Genomic DNA, 20,883 nt, shown 5'->3' with positions numbered 1-20,883 from the left:
CGTTGAAATTGAAATTATTTTTCTTTCCAAAGGAAAAAAACATATAAGGAAGAATTGCATCTACACTTAATCCCAAAATTATTAATACCACAGCGAGATTTTTGTCTTAAAGTTACCAGAAATGACACAGCCGTCTCCCAAAAGATAATATGATGTACAAGAAACATTATAGTAGAAATAAATATTCTCAGCTTTTATTATATATACAACCAAACTGATGATGTGTTGTTGCAATATGTAATTCTCAGTTGTTTCTCACTCGCTTCACAAGGGGGGATTCTGGCATAGAATACGAACAATAAAATATATTTTGTCTCAGTGAAATATTCAGTTTGTTGGATAGATGTGTAAGACATATATCAGCGTTTTTCTCTGTGTCCCTCTGGAGGTCTTAAGTCACAAATTTCACGGCATCTTCAAACTAATTCACTTCTGTTTGTGTGTTTTGCTTTTATTTCTTGTTGTTTATAATGAATATAAACGTGTTTCCAGAGCCGTCCTTGTTTATCTCCTTTTCCCAACCTTTTAAACTATCCTGAGATTTAGAGATGACAAAAATCCCACTAATAATTAATAATAATAAGTATGTGGATTACATAATTTCTTCAAATGCAAGTCTCAGAAACCAAGTAATTATGATAAGTAATATTTTGGGTAGAATACCCTTTTAAAGTTTTAATTAAAAAAAATACCATCAATGGTGTGAATTCATCCTTCACTGTATATTTAATCATCCTGTCATGCTGCTGGGTTGGCGGTCGCGCGGACTTCACGCTGCGGGCTGCTGAAAAATGAAGCCAATGCGGAAGTGCAGTAAAGCTGTAATGCCGGGAAATTCCAGCAGGGGGCGACAATGTTGGTTTCAAAAGAGCCCGAGATGCATCCGATTTCGATAAAAGTCATCTGTTGATTTTTTTTTTTGAGTTGTAGTTTTCTATCACATCTGTCCACGTGCCAGGATTGACCAATTACATTTACATCCGGTGTCAAGTGTTCAGTGTGATGACTATTTTAATAGCTGTGTATTTGTATGTCTAGATGATGAAGTCATTTAAAACCGATACATTGTTGCAAACTCGTCAGTCAGGAAAGTTCTAAATGACGTCATCATGTAATTTGCATAGCAGCCCATTGTGCATATCCAAGTCAAATTTGATGGTGATGTCCTTTAAAATGATACATTGTTGCAAATTCCTTAGTCAGGACCGTCCTAAATGACGTCATCTAATTTGCATAGCTTCTCATTGCTCACATGTTGAAATGAAGATTTGTAGTGTCATTTGGTTCCAAAAACATCCCAAAACCACAGCAAGATAAAAAAAAATACTGAACAAATGTATTATCGAACTTCTGTTGTCATAGCAACGTACTGAACAACACAACACGTATTCTTATGACATAGAACTTCAATCATTTATTTTAAATTCCCATAAAAATACAAATACACCATCAGTAATGCAATCTTTTAAAATTTGATTTTTTTAGAAAACTGTCTATAAAAGTTCGTTGTATTCCTCGTGACAACAACACATCAATACAGCGAGATGCTGAAGTGGTTGTGCGCAATCAATAATGAATAACACTCTAATCAACAATGATAAATAATCCATAGCGCCTATACTGAATTAGTTGTATTGAATTTGATTAGAAGTTAGACAAGCACACTGTTCAATGTGTCACAGTCACAGACACACTAAAATGACAAAGTCATTTGTTCTTTTTTCCTGAAATAATGGAAAAAGTCACAAATGATTTTTAATTTGTAATAACTAGTGAAGTTACGAATAATACATACTCACTGATTACTAGTTTATGATTCGTAACAGATCCCAGAACGATGCCTAGAAACTAAATTCAACCGTGTATAGCCAACCAATCCAGCAGGGGGCGCTGCAGAGCTCAAAACACGTTGACGGGAGCACCAGGGAGGAGGACGGGAATCAAACCTGATGAACAGCCCTCATTACAGATTGCTAATGAGCTATCCGCCGTACTTGGCTCACAAATAACACAACAGCCGTCGATACATTTGCGTTTAGCGGCGATTCCCAGCCAACAATCCGCTCACTGCGACAGATGGGCCGTGTTTCTTTATATTTTCTTTCGACTGTCTTCGGTGTATTGGATTAACTAGTGTCTCTGTCAACTGGTGACTGACTTCCTTTAGCTTCTGTCGTTGCTGCTTGTTACAGCAGATGTTAAAACTCTATATAAATCTGTAGATGTCCTGGTGGACATAGTCTGGCCGTCTTTATAATAAAGTTTCGAAGTGTCGTTCCGTGTGTGAACTTTATTCTACCATCTGCTGTTTGAGCACCTACAGGAAGTCAGTCAATAATTAACACGGAAACCAATTAATCTGAAACACCAGCTGTGTTGGGATAGTTGGCTTAGCTGCATACCTGAGGTGTCAGAACGTCTCTCCAAACTTTATTCAGGACGCTCCGATAGTCTGAGGAATGGTCCAAAGAAGTGCACTAAGCAGACAAAAATAAACAAATAAAAGCATCTTAAAACTTAGCTTTAATAGATATTGAACATGTTGAGAGGTTGCAGCAAAGTTTTAGAGAATTGAAACACTCATTCACTGAAATAAAATCAGATCATCATTATTATAAAATAATGATAACAATTAAAAAAAACTGTTCTAGGAGAGATGTAGAGCTGCAATAAACAGAAAAGCTTTTTTTTAATTCCAGAGTGAAACTATTTACAGTACTTTCCAACACAGAACGTTGTCTAGATAGAATAGAATGTTAAAGTAGCCAATCATTCATTAATACAGCACTGAGTAAAATAAATGTTAAAATGCAGAAGGTTTGATGAAGAATGAATACGTATAGAATGAATGGATTGACAGTAAAACACAACAAACACTACAAGGAGAAGTTAAACAGTCTAACGACCACAGGAAGGAATACTCCTGCACAGTGTCCTTATACTTTTACTCCTCTATTATGTGCACACTGGCCGCCCGGATGAAAATGGGGGGTCATGGACAACCTGTTCCTCCTCAGGTCCTCCACCAGCTCCTTGGTCTTTGTCACATTGAGCTGCAGATAATTCTGCTCACACTTTGAACAAAAGAAAGGAAATTCTCAAGAATCTTATAGAACTAGGTGTTCAAAAAATGTTGCATTACACACACCCACTGTCCACGGGTAAATCTATATTTACTGGCACATATTTCTAAAGATACATAAACAAGAAACACAAGGTATTTTGAATAAGTACATTTGGGCATCTCATCGCTCTTCTCATCCATGCAATGCACAAAAGACAACCGAAGAGACAAAGTTCATCAGTGACCTCTCTAGAAAGCACATTTCTGTCTTGCAGTGTTTCCTAATTTTCTTCTTGTCATAAAATTGCGGTCAATTGTCCAACAGCGGTTGAAAAGAAAAAGGTAAAAAAAAAAAAAAAAATCTAAAAACTTCAACACTTTTTAAGAATTTTATTGTCACCAAAACATTCAAATGAGATGAACTGTTGTAGTTTCATCTGTGCAATTCAACACAATGTCGAGAAATGTTAATAGACCCATATTGAAATATCTGCAAAGTCACTACTTCACCTTAAAGGGCAACTGCTGGCCTGTTAATGTCTCAATAAAGAAAAATATTGTTAATTCCTTTGGGAAATAACTACTGCAGCTTAGATCATTTACTAAATATGCGGGGGACCTGCTGCTCCCCATAATGGTTTGAATCCTGCTTGCAGCTGGAAACTGGCCAAGTCTGCGGCTGAAGTAACAGTGACTTGTTGTGGCAACCACTGCAAAAAGGAAGCAGCCAAACAGACACCAGGATGCACGCAGACAAAGTGACAAAATGGTTTAATCAGTGCAATAGAAATACCCTGAATGCTCTGTCACAAAAGAAATTACAATTTTTGCTTGGAGTTGTTGAGCTAGTTCAAGTTTAGGTTGAAATACGGACTATAATTTTGCCATTTGGTTCAAAATACTTTTACACATTTTTGTACTAATATACTGCACGTCCAACGCAGACAGAGTGACTTGCAGCACATGAAAAAATATTGCTTAAAATTATAATAAAGTTGATATTAATGTGAATTGTGGTGACTGTGTAATAATTATCATATAATGCCTGAAACAATCAGCACAGTTTTATGCGAATCTTCACACCGACATGAGGTAAAATGTACAGATTTGGGTTTAGTTACACTAACTACATGGCTTAATGTCTTAAAAACTGTTCAGTCAGGAAGGAGAAAGGATAACAAGTTACAACAGTCACACAACATAAATACAGAAATGGTCTCTATATTGATGTGACCGTTCAACTTGGTGTCATTTTTATTGGATATTTAGTTTCAGGGGAGCCTTTATATGTTTTCATTGTGTTCACAGCATTTGGTTTAGCCCCTGTACATTCACAAGTTGAACTTGAATAATTTCTCATTTACATCACAAAGGAAGGAAATGCTCATTATAACTTGTAACAAAATAACTTAAACATCTCACAAACAAAGTAAATACACAGTTTTACAAAATACAAAAAAGGAAAATCATACAACTTGTTCACAATTAAAGATATTAAGGAACATTTACATTTTTAGTCCTGGTCAGCAAGAGGAAAACTTTTCAATAGAAGGTATATGTATATTTAATTGGTGTGTCTTGGAAGGAAATAATTAAAAAACAGAAAATTGTTATTGAAATACTAACCAGCCTCTGTGGACAAGGCTTCATAGCCTGCGGTCTGGAAAGATTCTTTGCCTGTTGATTCATAGGGATCTGTCGACATCGGTCCTGTTTGTAACTGGCATTTCCTCCAGCCTACGGCCAGTCCTTTTGTGGACGAGAACAAACCCTCCTTATGCTTCTCACTGAGCTCATCCGTCCGTCCATCTACCCATCCCTATCTCCTTCACTTTCCCTCCTCCTGTCTGCCCCGTCTCTCGCTTCCCCTGCCCTGACACATGCAGCACAAGAGCGCTCACACTCGGGGAGAGTCATGTTCTCATGACTGAACGTGATTGACTCAGTGAATGAGGCATTAAAAACTCTAACTCACTCAGTGTGGCCGAGCAGCAGCTATAGATCACTGGGCGACAGCTTTGAAACACAATGACTGGATTCAAAGTGCCTCCGGCGATGGCTATCGGCCATCTGGTCGGATCTTTGATACACAAAAGTGGGACGCTTGTTGAAGCGCTCAGTGTGTTGTTTGTGACAAGCATGTTCACAATGAGCGACAGATCACAGATCATAATAATGTCAACAACAAGTACAAGACAAGCTGCATTAAATCCAGCTACCTTCGGGGATGTGACTCTCTGTCGGTGATCGCTGATGCATTGTGCAGGTCGGGTTTGCGTATCCTGAAAGTTGTGTGACTCTATACAGCAGCGAAAGGGCAGTTTCTATAAACACGGGGACGCAGCCAACAAGCTGCTGGCTGCAGTTCCAATTCCAAATGATAATAATAAGAATAATAATAAAAAAAAAGTCCTTCACAAGCTGGAATATCATTTTCATTGGTGGCTCCAGTGATATTTGCGATTGCAGCTTCAGACCGAAGCAAAACAACACCCTGAACAGACACCGTGACATTGAAAAACTTGGACTCTGTCTTTTCAAAACAGCCCAGCCAAACACTGCTCAACAGCAGCCAAGAAGCCAAGAGACAGAGATGCGCGTATTTCACCAGCCACCGTGTCGGATAACCAACTTGTGCACGGAGAGTTCCAAAGGAGTGCCTGGGGAATTTGGTAAAGCTCCTGCCTTCGCACAGCAGGTGAGTATACTCTCATACAGTAGCAGTGGTCTGCGCACTCACAAGAAGAGTGTCAGACCACACTCTTGCATCCAGCAGGCTGCTGCCAACGGCAGAGCAACCTGGAGAGTGAGTCGTTACACTGCTGTCCAATTTCTCCTTCTTCATTAATCATGCTTCATCCACTTTCATGTTGGGCGATCTCCTCCCCCGCTGGCTGAGTGTCAGCGGCGTGGGCGAGTGTTTGAAGTGGGATGGAGACAGACACAGTTGGGATCATGTCAGTAGTCGCCATTTGGCTATTTTCAGTGTTGCACACTGGTAAACGCCTTCTAGAGTTGACCTAAAAATAAAGAAATGAAGAAAAAGAAAAAAACAAAATTAGAGAAGCAGATGCGCTGTTTCCCCGCCGTGCTTTTGATCCGAAACGCAGAATGACCGATATTAACTCTTCTTCACATTAACATAGCTTTAAAGTACCGCTAAATATTTGATGAGTTGTTGTTGAGTTTACAAGAATGGTCTTCCTGGAAGTGGTCGTTGAGATGAGGGTGCATTACCAAGCAGGCTTTATTCGACCGAACCACAGAGACACAGAGATCGACAGGAACAGGAGTCAAAGCAGTTGAGGGAGATTTAGCGCCAAGATTCTTTTTGGGGAGGGGGCACTTCGCATGTCGGATATCGTAAAAAGCAGTTCATGGTGTACAGAGGGCATTATATTGTTACTATTAACATTTTTCATTGTTGCAAAGAGGTCAATCAATTATTTGTGGTATCAGTATATAAAAGTGTTTTTAATAATTGCTTGTAATCTAATAATGTTGGCGTTATGTTCTCATGACAGGCAGGCAAAAAGCAGCTTTTAAATGAGCTCGAAAACTCCCCACAGCTGTGTAGCTCCTAAATGCAACAGAACTGATGACTGCAGGAATCAGTTATTTGTGGCGAATTCTGGAATTTGTTGGGCTTTTGCGTATCTAAATCATCAAATTAAATGCCCAATCTGACAATGGCTTTATTTTATGAATAAATAATGCTAAAAGGGAATTGGTCTGGGTAAGTTTTTCATAATCTCTGGAGTATGAGGAACAAAAAAATTAACAGCTTGCATACTTACAAGACACACTATGAGAACAACACAAGCTGTGAAGGGGATGAGCGCCAAAAGCAAGGGAGCTCTCTTCGACCAGCTGAATCTGCGATTGTCTTCTTGACCCCCTGCAAGGAGGAAGTGATCGAAAGCGTTACTGACAACAGTTACACTTGAGAAACGCGATATCGAGGAAGCCCTTCCCCCTTTATCGCCTTTGCGCTCGTCTGCAGGCACAGATCAGTTACCCCAATCAATACCTCTCACTTCTACTCCCTTTTATGATATCAAGTGGCATAACACTTATAAAATAAAAAACTGGCTTTAAATGCATTTGATTGTGTCGTTACTTTAATTATGTGTATATTACATATCGGATTCCTGTCCACAGCCTTTTCCTTTACCTTAACTCAATATTTGGCATCGATCAAAGTAGCTTTAGTTTTTAAGAGATTTTCTTTTTAAAAGGACATTAAAGACGTACCTGGTGTATGTTGAGAATTAAGGCATGGCGGTGGCTTGCACGAGAAGCCGGATGTTCCTTGAGTTGCAGTGTGTAAGATGTCTTTGATGTAGTCGAAGTACAGGCCGGACAGCAGGCTTCCTTCTTGATAGTGACACTGGAAAACTTGCATCGCTGTTTCCTGGAGGGTCAAAAGGTGCAAATCAATGTAAAATACTCCATAACACACATGACCTGACCTTATGGCCGATCGCTCACCAGCTCCTCGTGGTCAAAAGTGAAGCGTAAACTCTTGACCATGGCAATGAAGACGATGATGTTTTCTTTGTTGGAGGAGATGGCGCCAAACATGTTGGCCAGATTCCGAAGGCTTTGCTCCAAAGGATAGATGTTCAACACCACCCAGCACGAGCCCCCCTGAGGATGCAAAAACAGGCAGCCTCATAAGAAATGAAACATCTTCATCGTTTCTACACATTGCTTCATACGTACCACTTCTTTAGGAATGTAGCTGATAGGAATCTCATAATCAGAAGGGATATTCTGCTTCTGAAGTGGACCGAATAACAGACACAGAAAGATTTAATATCCTAGAGGACATAAATTCAGGCAATAATATGAAATTATGCTGTAAATGTGGCGTCCGCCCAGCCTGCATGAATCTCACCAGTATTGTCAGCTTTGTCACATCATCAGTTATCGGTGCTCCAAATTTTCCCGAGCAGAGATTCAGACTTGTTACCAGACTCAAGAGGAGACAAGGTGCTTTCAAGATCTGAAGACACAACAGCAGAGCATCAGACAGCATCCGCACATCGCATCCGATCTTAAGCGATCTGATCGAATAGTGACAATGAAGTTACTACAGCTGCCTTTTTTTCTTTTCTTTTTTTTTTTTTTTTCCCTGAGAGTGGTTTCCTGGTTAAGTCAACATAAATGTGATTTAGATGAATTCGTTTATAAGCTCATGGCAGGAAGCTGCACAGTACTCATACCCACAAAGGCTTTCCTAGAGGGACTGTGGCTGTTTTTTGTGAAGGGCAGCAGAATCCCCCCCGCCCCCCTCCCCTGTGGTAAGGTTGAGGGTTCCTCACATAAAGGCTGCTAAATAAAAGGCTGAATATCATGTTTTGTCTCCACTGAGCTGAAGCTGCAGCCAGTCGCTCGATGATCGCATCCTCACAAAACTTAGAAAACCACATTTTGACTATTTGAGCAAACAGAAAAGCTTCTTGGAACCTCCTGTTTGCAGTTTTTAATTTGCATTATGTTGATGTTTTAGACACCAGGCAACTACATCTATTAACTAATAAGTTAAAAAAAGGATTGTTGCTTACTGTTTTCAGTATCATTCATGCTCTTTCTGAAGAATGCATCAGAAATAGTAAATACAATATCTGTAGATCTCTTAATCCAGCTCTAAAGGAAAGTAGACTCCTTATTTTTTACACAGTCTATTCAACAGACTTGAACTTTTCTCTGAGAATATCAGAATGAAATAATCTGCATTTCATTTATGATCTGTTTTGATTATTATTTTTTTTTAACAGAAATTCTACAGCACATCAATAAAACTATAACACACTATCACTAAGCACATGGGAATTCTACTACAGGAAACATATCCTACACATGCAGATTAAATACATACGCAAGAAATCCTACTTACTTTCTTCCTCATATGGAGCAGAAATCCAAGGTTTCTCAAATCCAGTGCATGAAATTCAGTGTTGTCAGCCCAGAGACAGAGCTCATCTCTGTGTGGGTTTGTACATGAGTGTGTAGTGTCCACAGCGTGTAGTGAAACTTGAGGATGGGCCGGCAGTCTGCTTTCACTTCAAACTGCTGAAGTCTTTTGACGTGGTGGAGAGGCCGCCTACAGGCTGAGTCATTATGTCACACACTGACGCTGTCTGAGACTTCCATAAACTCCCACGTATCAATTTGCTCGTCAGGAGAAAGTGGGTGCTTGTTCTCTTGCGGGGATGTTTCGCCCGGGATATGTCAAGGTTATTCCCCAAGCTGTTGTTTGGAAAGTAAAAATGAGGATTGTTATATATTTTTGCTGCATATTCAGTCATGCTGTTTTATTTAAAAGGATCACAGTTGGTTAATAAATGCATTTTCACATTTTATTTCATGATTCTGTTTGACTGCAGACTTGCAGCAGCGGTTAGTTGCTTAATCTATTGATGATACATGCTGATAAAGTGGACCCATTATCTATAATTGATCTCCATTACTGAATCAATATCAGTCACTAAGGATAAACTGAATATACAGGAAAGAGATGAATGATAAAGTGGAAATGCAGATTCAATTTTCACTTAACAGCACAATAACAACAGAAATATGTTCACTTTAAATCCTATATATATGTCAATAATGACAAGATGAAATGAAGAGTGCAGCAGGCATGGAAGGAGCAGTCTGCTAACTGCAGAGAAAATGTGTGAGACACACTCTGAGCTGACCCAGGTCATCTAAAGCAGGTCACATCTAAATATAACCCAGACTGCTTCGAACCCCGCAAAACGAAAACACACACACAGTAGGCAGAGCTCAAAGGGACTCATTCAGATCAACAGGTGAGGCAGACTAATGCGACTAACAATATTTCTGTGGCTCGTCCTTAGATCATTAGAGTTTACTCTAATGAACTCATGTAGGATCCTATTTTCGGCATGAGCGCTGACACCCTGTCTGCAGACTCCTGCATGCTCGCGGCGTGAACACACCGGCTACAAACAAGTGGCTTTGGCATGACCGAATGTCACTTCACCACTTGTTTTTCGAATAGATTTTTGTTTACCAACAGCAACACGCTCTCTCTCTCTCCCTGCATGCAGGAATGGATGACCTTGACCAGGAGGGCATAAATGAAGAATTGATGGAGTTCGCCATCCGGGAGAGCTTTCAGGATGCCTACAAGCTGCCATGTTTACTCCAATCAAACAGGTATGAAATGTTGATGTCAAAGTCACTGTGAGTTAGAGGAACACAGGAAATCATGAATGAATCAGCTGGAAGGAAACTGAACTAAAACCGCCACAATGGAGCTCTTCCATGAAAACCTCTCTATGTCCGTCAGGAAAGAGTCAAACAGTGAAGACTTTATGAGGCTAATGTCAGCCATTTATCAAGGTAAAACTCTCATGCATGATGTTTTGCATGTGGTGTGAAGGCGAAAGGTCACTTGCAATATTGAGCAATTTTGCATGGGGAACTGTGGAAGCAGTTGTAGTTGTAGGCTAATTGTTGGCTGTTTTCTTATACGCAGACGTGCATGAGCTCACAGCCGTTCATGAATATTGCACACGGCTCCCTCTGTGTATCTCGGTCACACCTCTACAGGTGATGTGGAAGCGCTGCGGGAGCTGTCAGGTTGCGTGTCAGCGTTGACAGAGAGTGACAGCAGGGGCTGGATGCCTCTGCACGCCGCGGCCGTACAGCCACAGCCAGAGGTCCTGCGTGTGGTGCTGCAGGGTGAGACGCTGGAGTCTGATAACAAAAAAGAAAAACATCCAGTTCAAAGTGACTTAAAATCACAACAGCTTCGTGTTGAACCCTGCAACTTTCTCTCTGACGTTGTAGCGGTGACGGCGTCCACAGATCTGACGCTGGAGGAGCAGACGCAGGACGGGGACACGGCTCTGATCCTGGCGGTGGAGGCCGCCCGGGTGGAGAACGTCGGGCTGCTGCTGCAACACGGAGCCTCGCCGCACAACACCAACAGCAGGAACGAGTCCCCTCTGCTCCTCGGTAGCACGACGCAGCCTGCTGACACATCACTTTGTCAACTAGAGCAGAGTTTCACCTCGTCTTGTATCTTCTCCACCTCTGCAGCGGTGAGACAGAGCTCCTATGACATGGCGTTATCCCTCATCATGGGCGGGGCCTTCGTGGAGCAGGTGTGTCTCACTAAGTGGACGGCCACTCACGAAGCTGCGAAGGTGACTGACAGTCAGTAAGATTCGACATTAAGACCGGAAGTGTCTGCTTCAGTGTTCACTTGCTCCTTGTGTTTTCCCTCAGGTGGGCTGTCCGGCCATTCTCATGCTGCTGCTCCGACATGGAGCCAAAGTCACGGCCCGAGATGGTCACGGGGTCACGCCCCTGGGGGTCGCGGCCGAATACGGAAAAACGGACGCTTTGGACATACTCATACAACACGGTAAAAGACCGAAATAAATCTCACGGCTTCCGTCTATTTGCTGCATGATGTGGCAACCTGCAGGTGCGGTTGTATTTCCTCTGCGCTCCACTAGGTGGTGATGTGAACGCCCAGGCCAGTAATGGAGACACAGTCTTGTATGACGCGTCGGGGTCTGGAAACCTGGACTGCATCATGCTGCTCCTGCAGCATGGAGCCAATCCAAACGTGGCCAGCTACGCCTACCAGCTGCCCATCCACCGGGCCGCGTACGAGGGACACATCCTGTGAGCGAGCCTTCGTGCTCAGCGCATCTCAGTTTCAACCGATAAATAAGTTCTTGAAATAAAACATACTTCTCAGACAAATTAAAATTCCTTTCCTCCTGCTCTCCAGCTAAATTGAACAAACCGTCGGGTTAAACATGTCTCCCTCTCCCCCCTCTCTCTCTCTCTCTGAGCTCTGCAGTGTTTCTCTCTGCAGTCATCTCAACAAAGAGCCTTTTGTCTGTCACTGTTTTTCAGTTCTGTCACTAAATGACACTGTAGCTCAAAACACACTCTAATGAACATTTTTCTCCCTGCTCTGTTTTGTGTTTTCACCCGGCTTCTGTTGCCCCCCTCTCTTCCTGTTGATTTCCCGCCGCGCTCCTCTCCCTCTCAGCGCGCTGAGGACTCTCATCCCCATCACCACCAAGAGAGCCATCCGCCTCTCGGGTCAGAACCCCGTCCACTCGGCGGCGGACGGGGGACAGGTCGACTGTCTGCGGCTCCTCATCCAGAGAGGCTTTGATGTCAACGCGCTGCTCGGGACGCACGTCTCCGGTACGAGTGTATTCGCATGTCCAGATCCGCAGCCGAAGCACTTCGGGCATCGGTGTGTTTCTGTTGGCAGTACGCACGCAGTTGCACACTGACTTCTTTCTTCTGGTCCGAATGAGAATGAATAATTCACAAGTGCTGCATGCACGCTCAGACACAAAAACAACTGTAAACAAATATGCGTCTGAAGTGTTTGTGCGGGGTCGGTGAATACATTTGACTTCAGTATGATGATACAGTCTCATCGGGACGGCTAAATGTTGGATTTCTGTGAGCTCATTTCCATAATGTGAGAAAAAAAAATAATCCTCAATAGGATAAAAGAACAAACATTCAAAAACTCACTCATTTCAAACTGAACTTAGCTGTAAAATCTTGCAACAGAGAACTACGGGGACATGAGGAAGAGCCCTCTGTTCTTCGCTGTTTCGAACGGTGATGTGACCTGTTCGGAGACTTTGCTCGCAGCGGGAGCGAAGCCTGATCTGGACCCGCTGCGATGCATTCTGGTGGCCGTACGTGCTGAGAGGTGGGGGCGTCCGTCTACCCTCCTGCACTTTCTGATTCACAGCGTGCGTGGCAGCGGCAGGGTAACCTTCGACCTCTCCGTCCACGTGCAGGTATGAGCTGGTGAGGCTGCTGCTGTCCTACGGAGCAGAGGTGAACTGTTACTTCAGAGTGATCAGCGACACGGTGTTCCCCACGGCGCTGCAGTACTGCCTCAGAGACCAAGTCATGCTGCGACTGCTGCTCAACAGCGGATATCACGCTCACAAGCACGTATAGCTACTGCGAACAACACACCCTTAGAGAACCGCCAGTCAATGTTGGTTTCATCCATTTGATGTTTTCCAATAGATGCTATTTAGCCAGGTGAAGCATATTCCTGACATATTAATCTTCATACCTGTCTCTATGTGTCCAGTAGGTGTTTTCAGTGCTGCCATAGTGAAAGTGAAGATCTGGACAGTACCTGGACTGACCTCCACAACCAGGCTTACCAGATTTACGCTCAACCGGATGTCATTTCAGTGAGAGATCGCAGAATCGTTCCCCTGATATGTGAAGCCGAAAGCAGGACTCGGGCAGTAAAAAACTTTTTCTGTCTTCTCTCTTAGTTCTGTGAGTTTGTGTCCGTGTCGTGGCTGACACATGTGGTGGGCAGCGTGGTGAGGATGCTCCTGGACTATGTCAACCACGTCAGCATCTGTTCCAACCTCAGACGCATTCTGGAGAGGAGACCGGAGTGGGGTGACATTTCTGACATACTGAGTTAAGACTGCCAACTTCCTCTGGATGAGCAGACAGACGTTAACCTTCCATATGTGATCGGTGTATATCCCAGCTGGCCGAGAGGCTGGAGACCGACTAGAGATAAAAATAACATATAGCTTCAGATTTCAATGTGAGTTTAAGAAAATTAAGTTTATGTGTTCCTGTGCGTCCTCAGGCCAGCCTCGCTCTCTGCAGCACCTGTGCCGGCTGGTGATCAGAGGTCAGATGAGCCTCAGGATCCTGAACGACCCCGAAGCCATGGCTGCTGCTCCTTTTCCCCCCAGACTCACCAACTACCTGAGCTACAGAGAGTACGACCTGTACGCCAAACTTTCATCATGTCCATAGCTACCCGTGACAGAAACAATCCTCATGAAACACAGTAACAGAACACCTGTGATCGATGTTTTCAATTGATTCTAGTGGAAACTGTACATTCAATAAGAAAACATTCAAGCAATTTTGTTATAATTCACTTATAATATGAATGTGTTGGAATATATTGTTTTATAATAAAAGGTGGTGTGAACGATGTCTCTCTGTCAGTCACTAATCAAATGGAAAAATGGTTGAAAATTTACAAAACAACATACAGTGTCTCTTCTTCAATACCACTCTGAGTCATAAAAATCAGGAAACTACCAAATGGCTACTAAATGTTAATATTATTTGTTCCAATTTTCTTTTTTCAGATAGATCACACATCCAATATTCATATCAGATTCAATTCATTCAAATATTACACATATCTAGATACACATAGACATATATACCATGTATAATATCACCCAGTAGTCCAAGACATGCTTCAGTAATATTCATATTTCAGCTACTGTTCTTCCTTTTATTTTCAATTACATTTTAAACAAGGGAAACATCTGAGCCAAAAAACAAAAAAGCTGTCATTCGTATGTACTCATACTGTCACAACACTCTCTATTTGGTAATCCAAGAATCATTATTCTTTAAAAGGGTAAATAAAAAAGTCTGGTCTCCGTGGACCAAGGTACACAACCTATTTTGTCAACCATCTAAGATATTTCTCTATCTTTATAGAAAACGTCAGTCTTTCCATGACGTAAATGTCATGTATAATTTTACACCGATCGTCTAATGTTGTAGCATGTGGTCGTCACTCATATTGGGTTTTATTGTACACTGTCCAGAAATTGTTGAGAAGTTTCACTCAAACCACCAAACTGGGATAAAATGTTATGGAGTCACCGGAATCCACAAAAATGATTCATTATATGCAGAGCTAAATCATTTCTAGATTGACATTATATTTATACTTGCAAATTTATGAAGGAGAAGGATACTCTTTTGCTGATGATGATACGTTTTCTTTGTTTGTCTTGTTCTGTGTGGCTCTTGGGTCCGGTCCGTCTTTTTTAGCCCTGAACAAAGGCACTCAAGTCGCGGTGACAGACTGAGCCGCTGACAGAACACACGGTCTCTGAGCTCACAGGCTTTTTGTAGCTCTGCTGCTCAGAGCGGGGCCTCCCAAAAAAAGACGCTGCATCATGGGGTCTACACGTTGGTACGTTCCCCTCTGATCCCTCTCTTAAGGCCTTCACAGCAGCTGTGGAGATTAGAGAGGAGAGGACAGGGACGCACACACATCTCAGCTCCCTCACATAAACTTGGGAAGCCAGGACGGATCCAGTTCAGACCGGTCTGGACGCTCATCAGTCTAAGAGTTTCTCAATATTTTTTCATCTGAACCCAGAATTTCCAATGACCGCCTTCTGCCATTGGACAACCAGCAGCCTCTTGATGGACAGTTTTTTTCGTTGGAGTCTTTATCTTCAGTCTTCTTCATTTGCGGACTGCCTTTAAGTCATTTACGAATCAAAAACTGATCATTTTGTATATTTAAGCTCTGACCGGTCTGCGTTCATCAACCTTTGACCATGAGTTGTTTCGGGTATCGCAGAGAGCTGAGTAAGTATGAGGATATCGATGAGGACGAGCTTCTGGCTTCCCTCACGCCCGAGGAGCTGGCCGAGTTGGAAAAAGAGCTGGTGGACATCGATCCTGACGACAATGTGCCAATCGGACTCAGACAGAGAGACCAAACAGATAAAACACCGACGGGAACCTTCAGCAGAGAGTCCCTCATGAAGTACTGGGAAAATGAAACTCGTAGACTGCTGGAGGATGAGATGGGCGGAAGAAGCTCCGGACTGGTCAGTAAGAACTAAATACATTTTTTTTTTACTGTCGACGATAGGGTACAATGTGAAAAAAACCCAATGAAATAAAACCAAATAAGCTTTCTTTTCGCTATAGTCATTCTGCATTTCAATTTTCACATTTGATAGATTGAAAAGAAAAGGTGCTTTAAACTTTGAATTACTCTACTTAAACGCAGGAAGAAGAAGCAGATGAGGAGAGCAGTACAGAAGGAAACAGTGAAGGGGAGGATGAAAAGGACGATGAAAACGAAAAACAGCAGAAAAGGTATGATACACGGAGCGAGGAACAGGAGAAGGAGGACGAGGACAAAGAAGAGGAAGAGGAGAGCGAGGAAGAGTCAGAGCCTGTGACAGAAGAGGATGAAGAGGAAGAGGAGGAAGAAGAGGAAGAAGAGGAGGAGGAGGAGGAGGAGGAGGAGGAAGAGCAAGTCACGAAAGCAGAACCTGAACCGTTGAAGTTTTCAGGGCAGCGGGCTTCACAGGCCAGCAGTCCGATGCTGCTCAAGCCCCAGAGGGTGGAGCCTATGAGGCTGACTCCTCCCCCTCCACCTGCTGACTCATGCGGAAACCCAACCGTGGTCGATGATGTTCTGCAGCGCGCTCTGAGCAATGACCCCGAACTCACAGAGGTTAATCTGAACAACATCGACGACATCTCACAGGTACAAACCACACAAGGTTCTTCACCAGTCAGAATCCCGCTCGCTTCACAAACATCTCTCGCAAAATGCCCAGGAACAGATCAACAGCAGCGGATACAAAAGTCTATAGTGTTCTTCTCTTTGACTGTATACCAGCTTATTTTTAGACCCACGTATCATGGTTATGCAACAAAGAGCGACTGCGGTCCAGCAATTCTGATAACTGAACGCTGGACAAAAACAAGGCGTCCTCTTTTAGCTTAGCTTAAGGATTTATATGTTGAGGGGGCTGCTTTCTATTTGAGACATTTTGTGGCTTACTCAGTGACAGACGTGGCTAATTTTAGCATACGATGGAGTAACAACTTGGGTGTGAGCTCTTGTGTCAACATGGTAAACACTGATCTAAGAGAAGTGTAAAATCTCTTCAGGGATGCTGACCTTTAGACGAACTTTTGAATGGATTGTTCTGGGATTGAAATCTCCTTAGCTAAGAATTTTGTTCGATCCTCTGGAGAAATAATATTTCGTTTGCTTCAAAGGAAACTCTCATCCAGTTTGCTGAGGCTCTGAGGTCCAACACACACGTTAAGGTCTTCACCCTCGCAAACACGAAGGCCGACGACCACGTGGCCGTAGCCATCGCCAAGATGCTGAGGCAGAACTCCTCCATCGTCAGCCTCAATATAGAGTCCAACTATGTGAGTGGGAAAGGCGTGATGGCAATGGTCCAGGCGCTTCCAGGAAACAGCACGCTGACCGAACTTCGGTTCCACAACCAGCGACACATGTGTGGAGGACAGGTCGGTTCCTTTCTCCACGTTCTTGTTGTCTTCGCTCGCAGTCGTCTGTGGCGTTCTGACAGCAAACTCGTCATCTGCAATGAACTGTCAACAGGTCGAAATGGAGATGGTGAAGATTTTGAGGGAGAACTACACTTTAATAAAGCTGGGCTACCAGTTCAACCTCCCCGGTCCCAGGATGAGCATGACGGGGATCCTCACCAGGAACCAGGACCGCCAGCGGCAGAAGCGGCTGCAGGAGCAGCGGCAGCAGCAGCAGCAGGGCCAACAAGACGGAGTCGTCAACCCTCGAACCACAGCGCTGGTCTGTAGCTTTGCTTGGGTTGATGACAAATGTTTTGAGATACCTCCTCAAAATGAAATTCTGCCTAAATCTATTTATTTATTGTTCCCCATCTTCTGTATGCAGAGAGGAACCCCTTCTTCATCACCATATAACTCACCCAGAGCCTCACCTTGGTCATCGCCCAAGCTGCCTAAAAAACAGACTCCCCCTGCGCCCCCGCCGCCCCCTCCCCCTCCTCCCCCTCCCCCTCCGCCGCCGCCTCCCCAGCAGCAGGAGAAGAAGCGGCCCACCAGGATGATAGCGGAGGTCATCAAGGCGCACGAGGCGGGGAGCAAAAAGACAACAAAGACAAAGGGCAAGAAGGGGAAGAAGGGGAAGGACAAGAATGCAGGGAAAGATGAGACGAGCAGCATCCTGAAGGAGCTGAAGAATGCCCTCAGGCCCGTGGGGGTGGACAAGAGAGGGGAGGAGGGCAGCAGGCCGTCCACGCCCATGAGGTCGGCTCACGATCAGCTGATGGAGTCGATCCGCAACAGCAGCATCCGCAGCCTGAGACGGGTAAACCAAGCTTCGATGAGTCTTTAATTTTCTTTTTGTAGCATCATTATGAGTCATATTAGTGTTTTTATCCTCTAACAGATTTAGGCTGAACTTGGAGTCTGCCAAAAGTGGCCAAAATGAAAGTGTCCTCTTCTGAAACAAAGCTTTGAGTCAGAAAACTTGCGAAAGAGACAGGACAGAAACACAGGGGCATGAGTAAAGCACTGTTTCCACTCGCACAAGCAGGAAGTTTAATTTCGATGAGGGTGACGCAGAGTCAGAGCTGTCTGAGTCATCTCTGTTCTGCCTCTGGACCAGTCTCCAGCCAGCACGGCGGTACGGTCGCTGTGCTTTTACAGCCAGGCAGGGATGTCGAAAAAATCCAAAACAGAGCCATAAAAATGTCAGATGTGCTTACAGATCTGGAAAATTAACAAGACAACCAAACAGAGTGCCACTTCAGAGGAAATTAAACACATCTGAACCTGGGCTTCAGTGCTTATTTGTCTCTGAAAAGACAGATTGGTTTTTACCCCGCCTGCAGCTTTAGCGTGGTCCATTACATTGTTTGAGTGGAAAATCAGCTCTGCCCTCAGATAGCGGGGTCTCCTACTTCAGCTGTGAAATTCCTGCCACTTAGTGCAGGTATTAATAGAAAGTGTTCACTGCAGCTTTGACAAACACAGATATAACGCGTTAACCGCAGCACGCAACCGACAACAATAACAACGCACCCCCAGCTTGAGCAGCCAGCGGGGCGACGGCAATCTGGAAACAACAGCGGGGAGATTTGGGAATGTATTCAGGCAATATTTGGGCTTCACAGCACAGTTTAAACAGACGTCATTCATTTTCGCGTGCAGTTAGGGACTAAAACTTATGAATCACTGTCACTTTCCAGGTGGAAATCCCCCATCATCTACGATAATACCTGCAGGAATTAAAAAAAATAAATAAAAAGGATCCATACCATTGGTTGAATCTGCATCGTGATGAGGATGGAGCAACCGACAGCGATGAAGGACATAAAACACGAAAGATGGAAACGGGAGTGATCCGAGAAGACAAACAGGAATCCTTACTCATCAGATACAGCAAACATGGAAACTTGCACTGGAAATGATAGCTTTACATTTTAACTGTGTCCTTTTTCTTATTATTCCCAGTATTTAACAGTGTTGCTGTTCAAAATTTCCAATAAGCTGGCTGATTTGTTTACCGATTCTTCTTTCTTTTTTTTTTTTTCTTTTTTTTAAAAAAAAGCTCTGTAAAATTGTAAATACGATGCATTGTTGGTTGAACTATATGTGCTGATTTCTAAATATATCCTTTTATTTGCTGTTGGTAAAAACCACTCATCGCTGTCTGCAGGCTGTTTTTCTTCTTGTCCTCCGGTTACCGGATAAAAGAACGGGGGTCACGCTGCTGTGTGGACGCATAGACACTGTTTTGTTTATCGGTGAGTCAGCCTCGCCGGTCAAGCGCCGCTGATACATAGTCCCAGTTGGAGACGCTCGCAGGACGCCCACTCCCGTTGAGCGTGCGTCGCAGCAGGACGTTTGTGCATTTTGTTTGAACAATTCACAATGAATGATGAGTGATGGTGGGGGGGTGGGGGGGATAGACGCCGACGTTTCTGATAAACTTCATGACATCTGACAGAAAGCTGGAAGCAAGCGCTGAAGCAAAAGGCTGAGGCCTGGAGGGACTGAGAGATGGGCGCTATTAGTATCAGCCATACTAATCCTGGTCCTGTATTTGTTTATATGTCTTGGAAGAGTTCCCCGACTCCTAAATCCCCGGCGCAGCTGTTCGGAGACGACGCGCGCGGTCCGGGGGCCTTGTGGTGGCAACAGCGGGGAAAAGGACACGTTTCATTGTGGCCGTTATCAATAGAGATGTGCCGGGACGGCTGTGGCTCCGTCTCTCGGGGCGGAAGCGAGATACTAAACCACAAACTGCTTCCAGTGGATGGACTGACGCCCTGCATGGCAGCTGCCTCCATTTATGTGTGTGTGTGTAAAGCACTTTGAGGCATTTATCACTGAAATCTGATCCAAACCCTTAGAACAATAAAAAAATAAATAAATAAATAAAAAACAAGATGGATGCTTTCATTCAACATTTTGCTCAATGAAAACAAAGTTACAGTCCTTTTAATCCCAAATTCTCAGAGATACAGTTTACAAACTCTACACAGAAGGGTGCAGTGATATCAGAGGCCGGTCAGGATCGGGCTGAGGTCGGCTCCTCTGTCTGGTAAGCGGCTGAGCAGCAGTCAGCTCCATGGCTGTCCGGCAGCTCAGTTAAGCACAATGCGTGCCTTCAGCTAAGTGTCCTAAGTTTAAAAGCTCATCCAGTCAAGCACCGCACTCTGTCATATCCGTCAGACCCTCAGCGGCGGGATCCTTCAGTCAGATTCATTTCCTTCCTGCTCGTGAATGCACTCAGGGTGGCCGCCACATTACCCCTCATGCTGAATTCACACGTGCAGGATGCACAGAGGCGTCCGCGGTCCACACAGAACACGCTGTGTAGGAGAGGTTTAATGTATGCCGCTCACACCAAGCTACGCATCCCACATCCAGACCGTTTACTTTGGTGTCCACTGCAGCGGATGGAGACACTACATCTATTTACTGCGCTAATTTTGAATATATAAATTCCCGACAGGCCCGGCATTCGCCATTTTCAAACAATGCATTTTTACCAGTATTCCCAATTTCCAAATAAACCAAGTTAAGAATAACTGCATCATTATTCCTTTAGAAACCGTCCCCGTTCCATCGTTGTTTCACATTGTAGTGGAAAGTACCATACCTGCTCTAATCCCTCTCTTAAGCAGAGTGAACTGATACACGGTCAGCTG

General features: G+C 43.8%; 3 protein-coding genes across 4 annotated transcripts; 2 read left to right on the top strand and 1 right to left on the bottom strand.

The window, feature by feature from the left end:
- Nucleotides 1–5,339: 5,339 nt before the first annotated feature.
- LOC115404173 (uncharacterized) lies at nt 5,340–9,134 on the bottom strand. The gene is made up of 7 exons (XM_030113399.1): nt 8,967–9,134; nt 7,965–8,072; nt 7,790–7,846; nt 7,556–7,714; nt 7,319–7,478; nt 6,862–6,962; nt 5,340–6,084 (listed from the first exon to the last, which is right to left on the bottom strand). The coding sequence occupies exons 1-7, from the start codon at nt 8,976–8,978 to the stop codon at nt 5,920–5,922; spliced, it is 762 nt and encodes a 253-aa protein (XP_029969259.1). The 5' UTR covers nt 8,979–9,134; the 3' UTR covers nt 5,340–5,919.
- A 1,014-nt stretch (nt 9,135–10,148) lies between these two features.
- Nucleotides 10,149–13,910, top strand: asb15b (ankyrin repeat and SOCS box containing 15b). Its single transcript, XM_030113628.1, has 13 exons — nt 10,149–10,255; nt 10,389–10,441; nt 10,652–10,783; nt 10,892–11,059; nt 11,144–11,250; nt 11,333–11,471; nt 11,566–11,737; nt 12,114–12,274; nt 12,656–12,800; nt 12,892–13,047; nt 13,200–13,302; nt 13,390–13,543; nt 13,722–13,910. The coding sequence occupies exons 1-13, from the start codon at nt 10,149–10,151 to the stop codon at nt 13,892–13,894; spliced, it is 1,770 nt and encodes a 589-aa protein (XP_029969488.1). The 3' UTR covers nt 13,895–13,910.
- Nucleotides 13,911–15,459: 1,549 nt separating this feature from the next.
- On the top strand, nt 15,460–20,061 carry lmod2b (leiomodin 2 (cardiac) b). 2 transcript variants are annotated; one of them, XR_003933309.1, is made up of 7 exons: nt 15,460–15,735; nt 15,921–16,406; nt 16,928–17,188; nt 17,283–17,492; nt 17,598–18,032; nt 18,916–19,473; nt 19,793–20,061. XR_003933309.1 is itself a non-coding variant. In XM_030113463.1 (6 exons), exons 1-6 carry the CDS (start codon nt 15,460–15,462, stop codon nt 18,940–18,942), a joined length of 1,695 nt encoding a protein of 564 aa, XP_029969323.1. In that variant the 3' UTR covers nt 18,943–19,552. The 2 variants fall into 2 exon arrangements, 1 of the variants encoding a protein (XP_029969323.1); XM_030113463.1 differs by lacking the exon at nt 19,793–20,061 and having other exon boundaries at nt 18,916–19,552.
- Nucleotides 20,062–20,883: the final 822 nt, after the last annotated feature.

This window comes from Salarias fasciatus, chromosome 17 (assembly GCF_902148845.1).
Source record: "Salarias fasciatus chromosome 17, fSalaFa1.1, whole genome shotgun sequence".
NCBI lineage: Eukaryota > Metazoa > Chordata > Actinopteri > Blenniiformes > Blenniidae > Salarias > Salarias fasciatus.
Note: the sequence above shows the minus strand (reverse complement) of the source record. Positions and strands in the feature narration are given on the sequence as shown.

Excerpts from the sequence above, each read along its gene's own strand:
- lmod2b (XM_030113463.1), top strand. The coding sequence starts at position 15,460 with ATGAGTTGTTTCGGGTATCGCAGAGAGCTGAGTAAGTATGAGGATATC. Across the intron at positions 15,736-15,920 it reads GCGGAAGAAGCTCCGGACTG|GAAGAAGAAGCAGATGAGGA; the intron begins GTCAGTAAGAAC and ends ACTTAAACGCAG. Across the intron at positions 18,033-18,915 it reads GCATCCGCAGCCTGAGACGG|GTGGAAATCCCCCATCATCT; the intron begins GTAAACCAAGCT and ends GTCACTTTCCAG.
- LOC115404173 (XM_030113399.1), bottom strand. Across the intron at positions 7,479-7,555 it reads CTTTTGACCACGAGGAGCTG|GAAACAGCGATGCAAGTTTT; the intron begins GTGAGCGATCGG and ends TTGACCCTCCAG. Across the intron at positions 6,085-6,861 it reads TTGTTCTCATAGTGTGTCTT|GTCAACTCTAGAAGGCGTTT; the intron begins GTAAGTATGCAA and ends CTTTATTTTTAG.
- asb15b (XM_030113628.1), top strand. The coding sequence starts at position 10,149 with ATGGATGACCTTGACCAGGAGGGCATAAATGAAGAATTGATGGAGTTC. Across the intron at positions 10,784-10,891 it reads CCTGCGTGTGGTGCTGCAGG|CGGTGACGGCGTCCACAGAT; the intron begins GTGAGACGCTGG and ends CTGACGTTGTAG. Across the intron at positions 11,251-11,332 it reads CCACTCACGAAGCTGCGAAG|GTGGGCTGTCCGGCCATTCT; the intron begins GTGACTGACAGT and ends GTTTTCCCTCAG.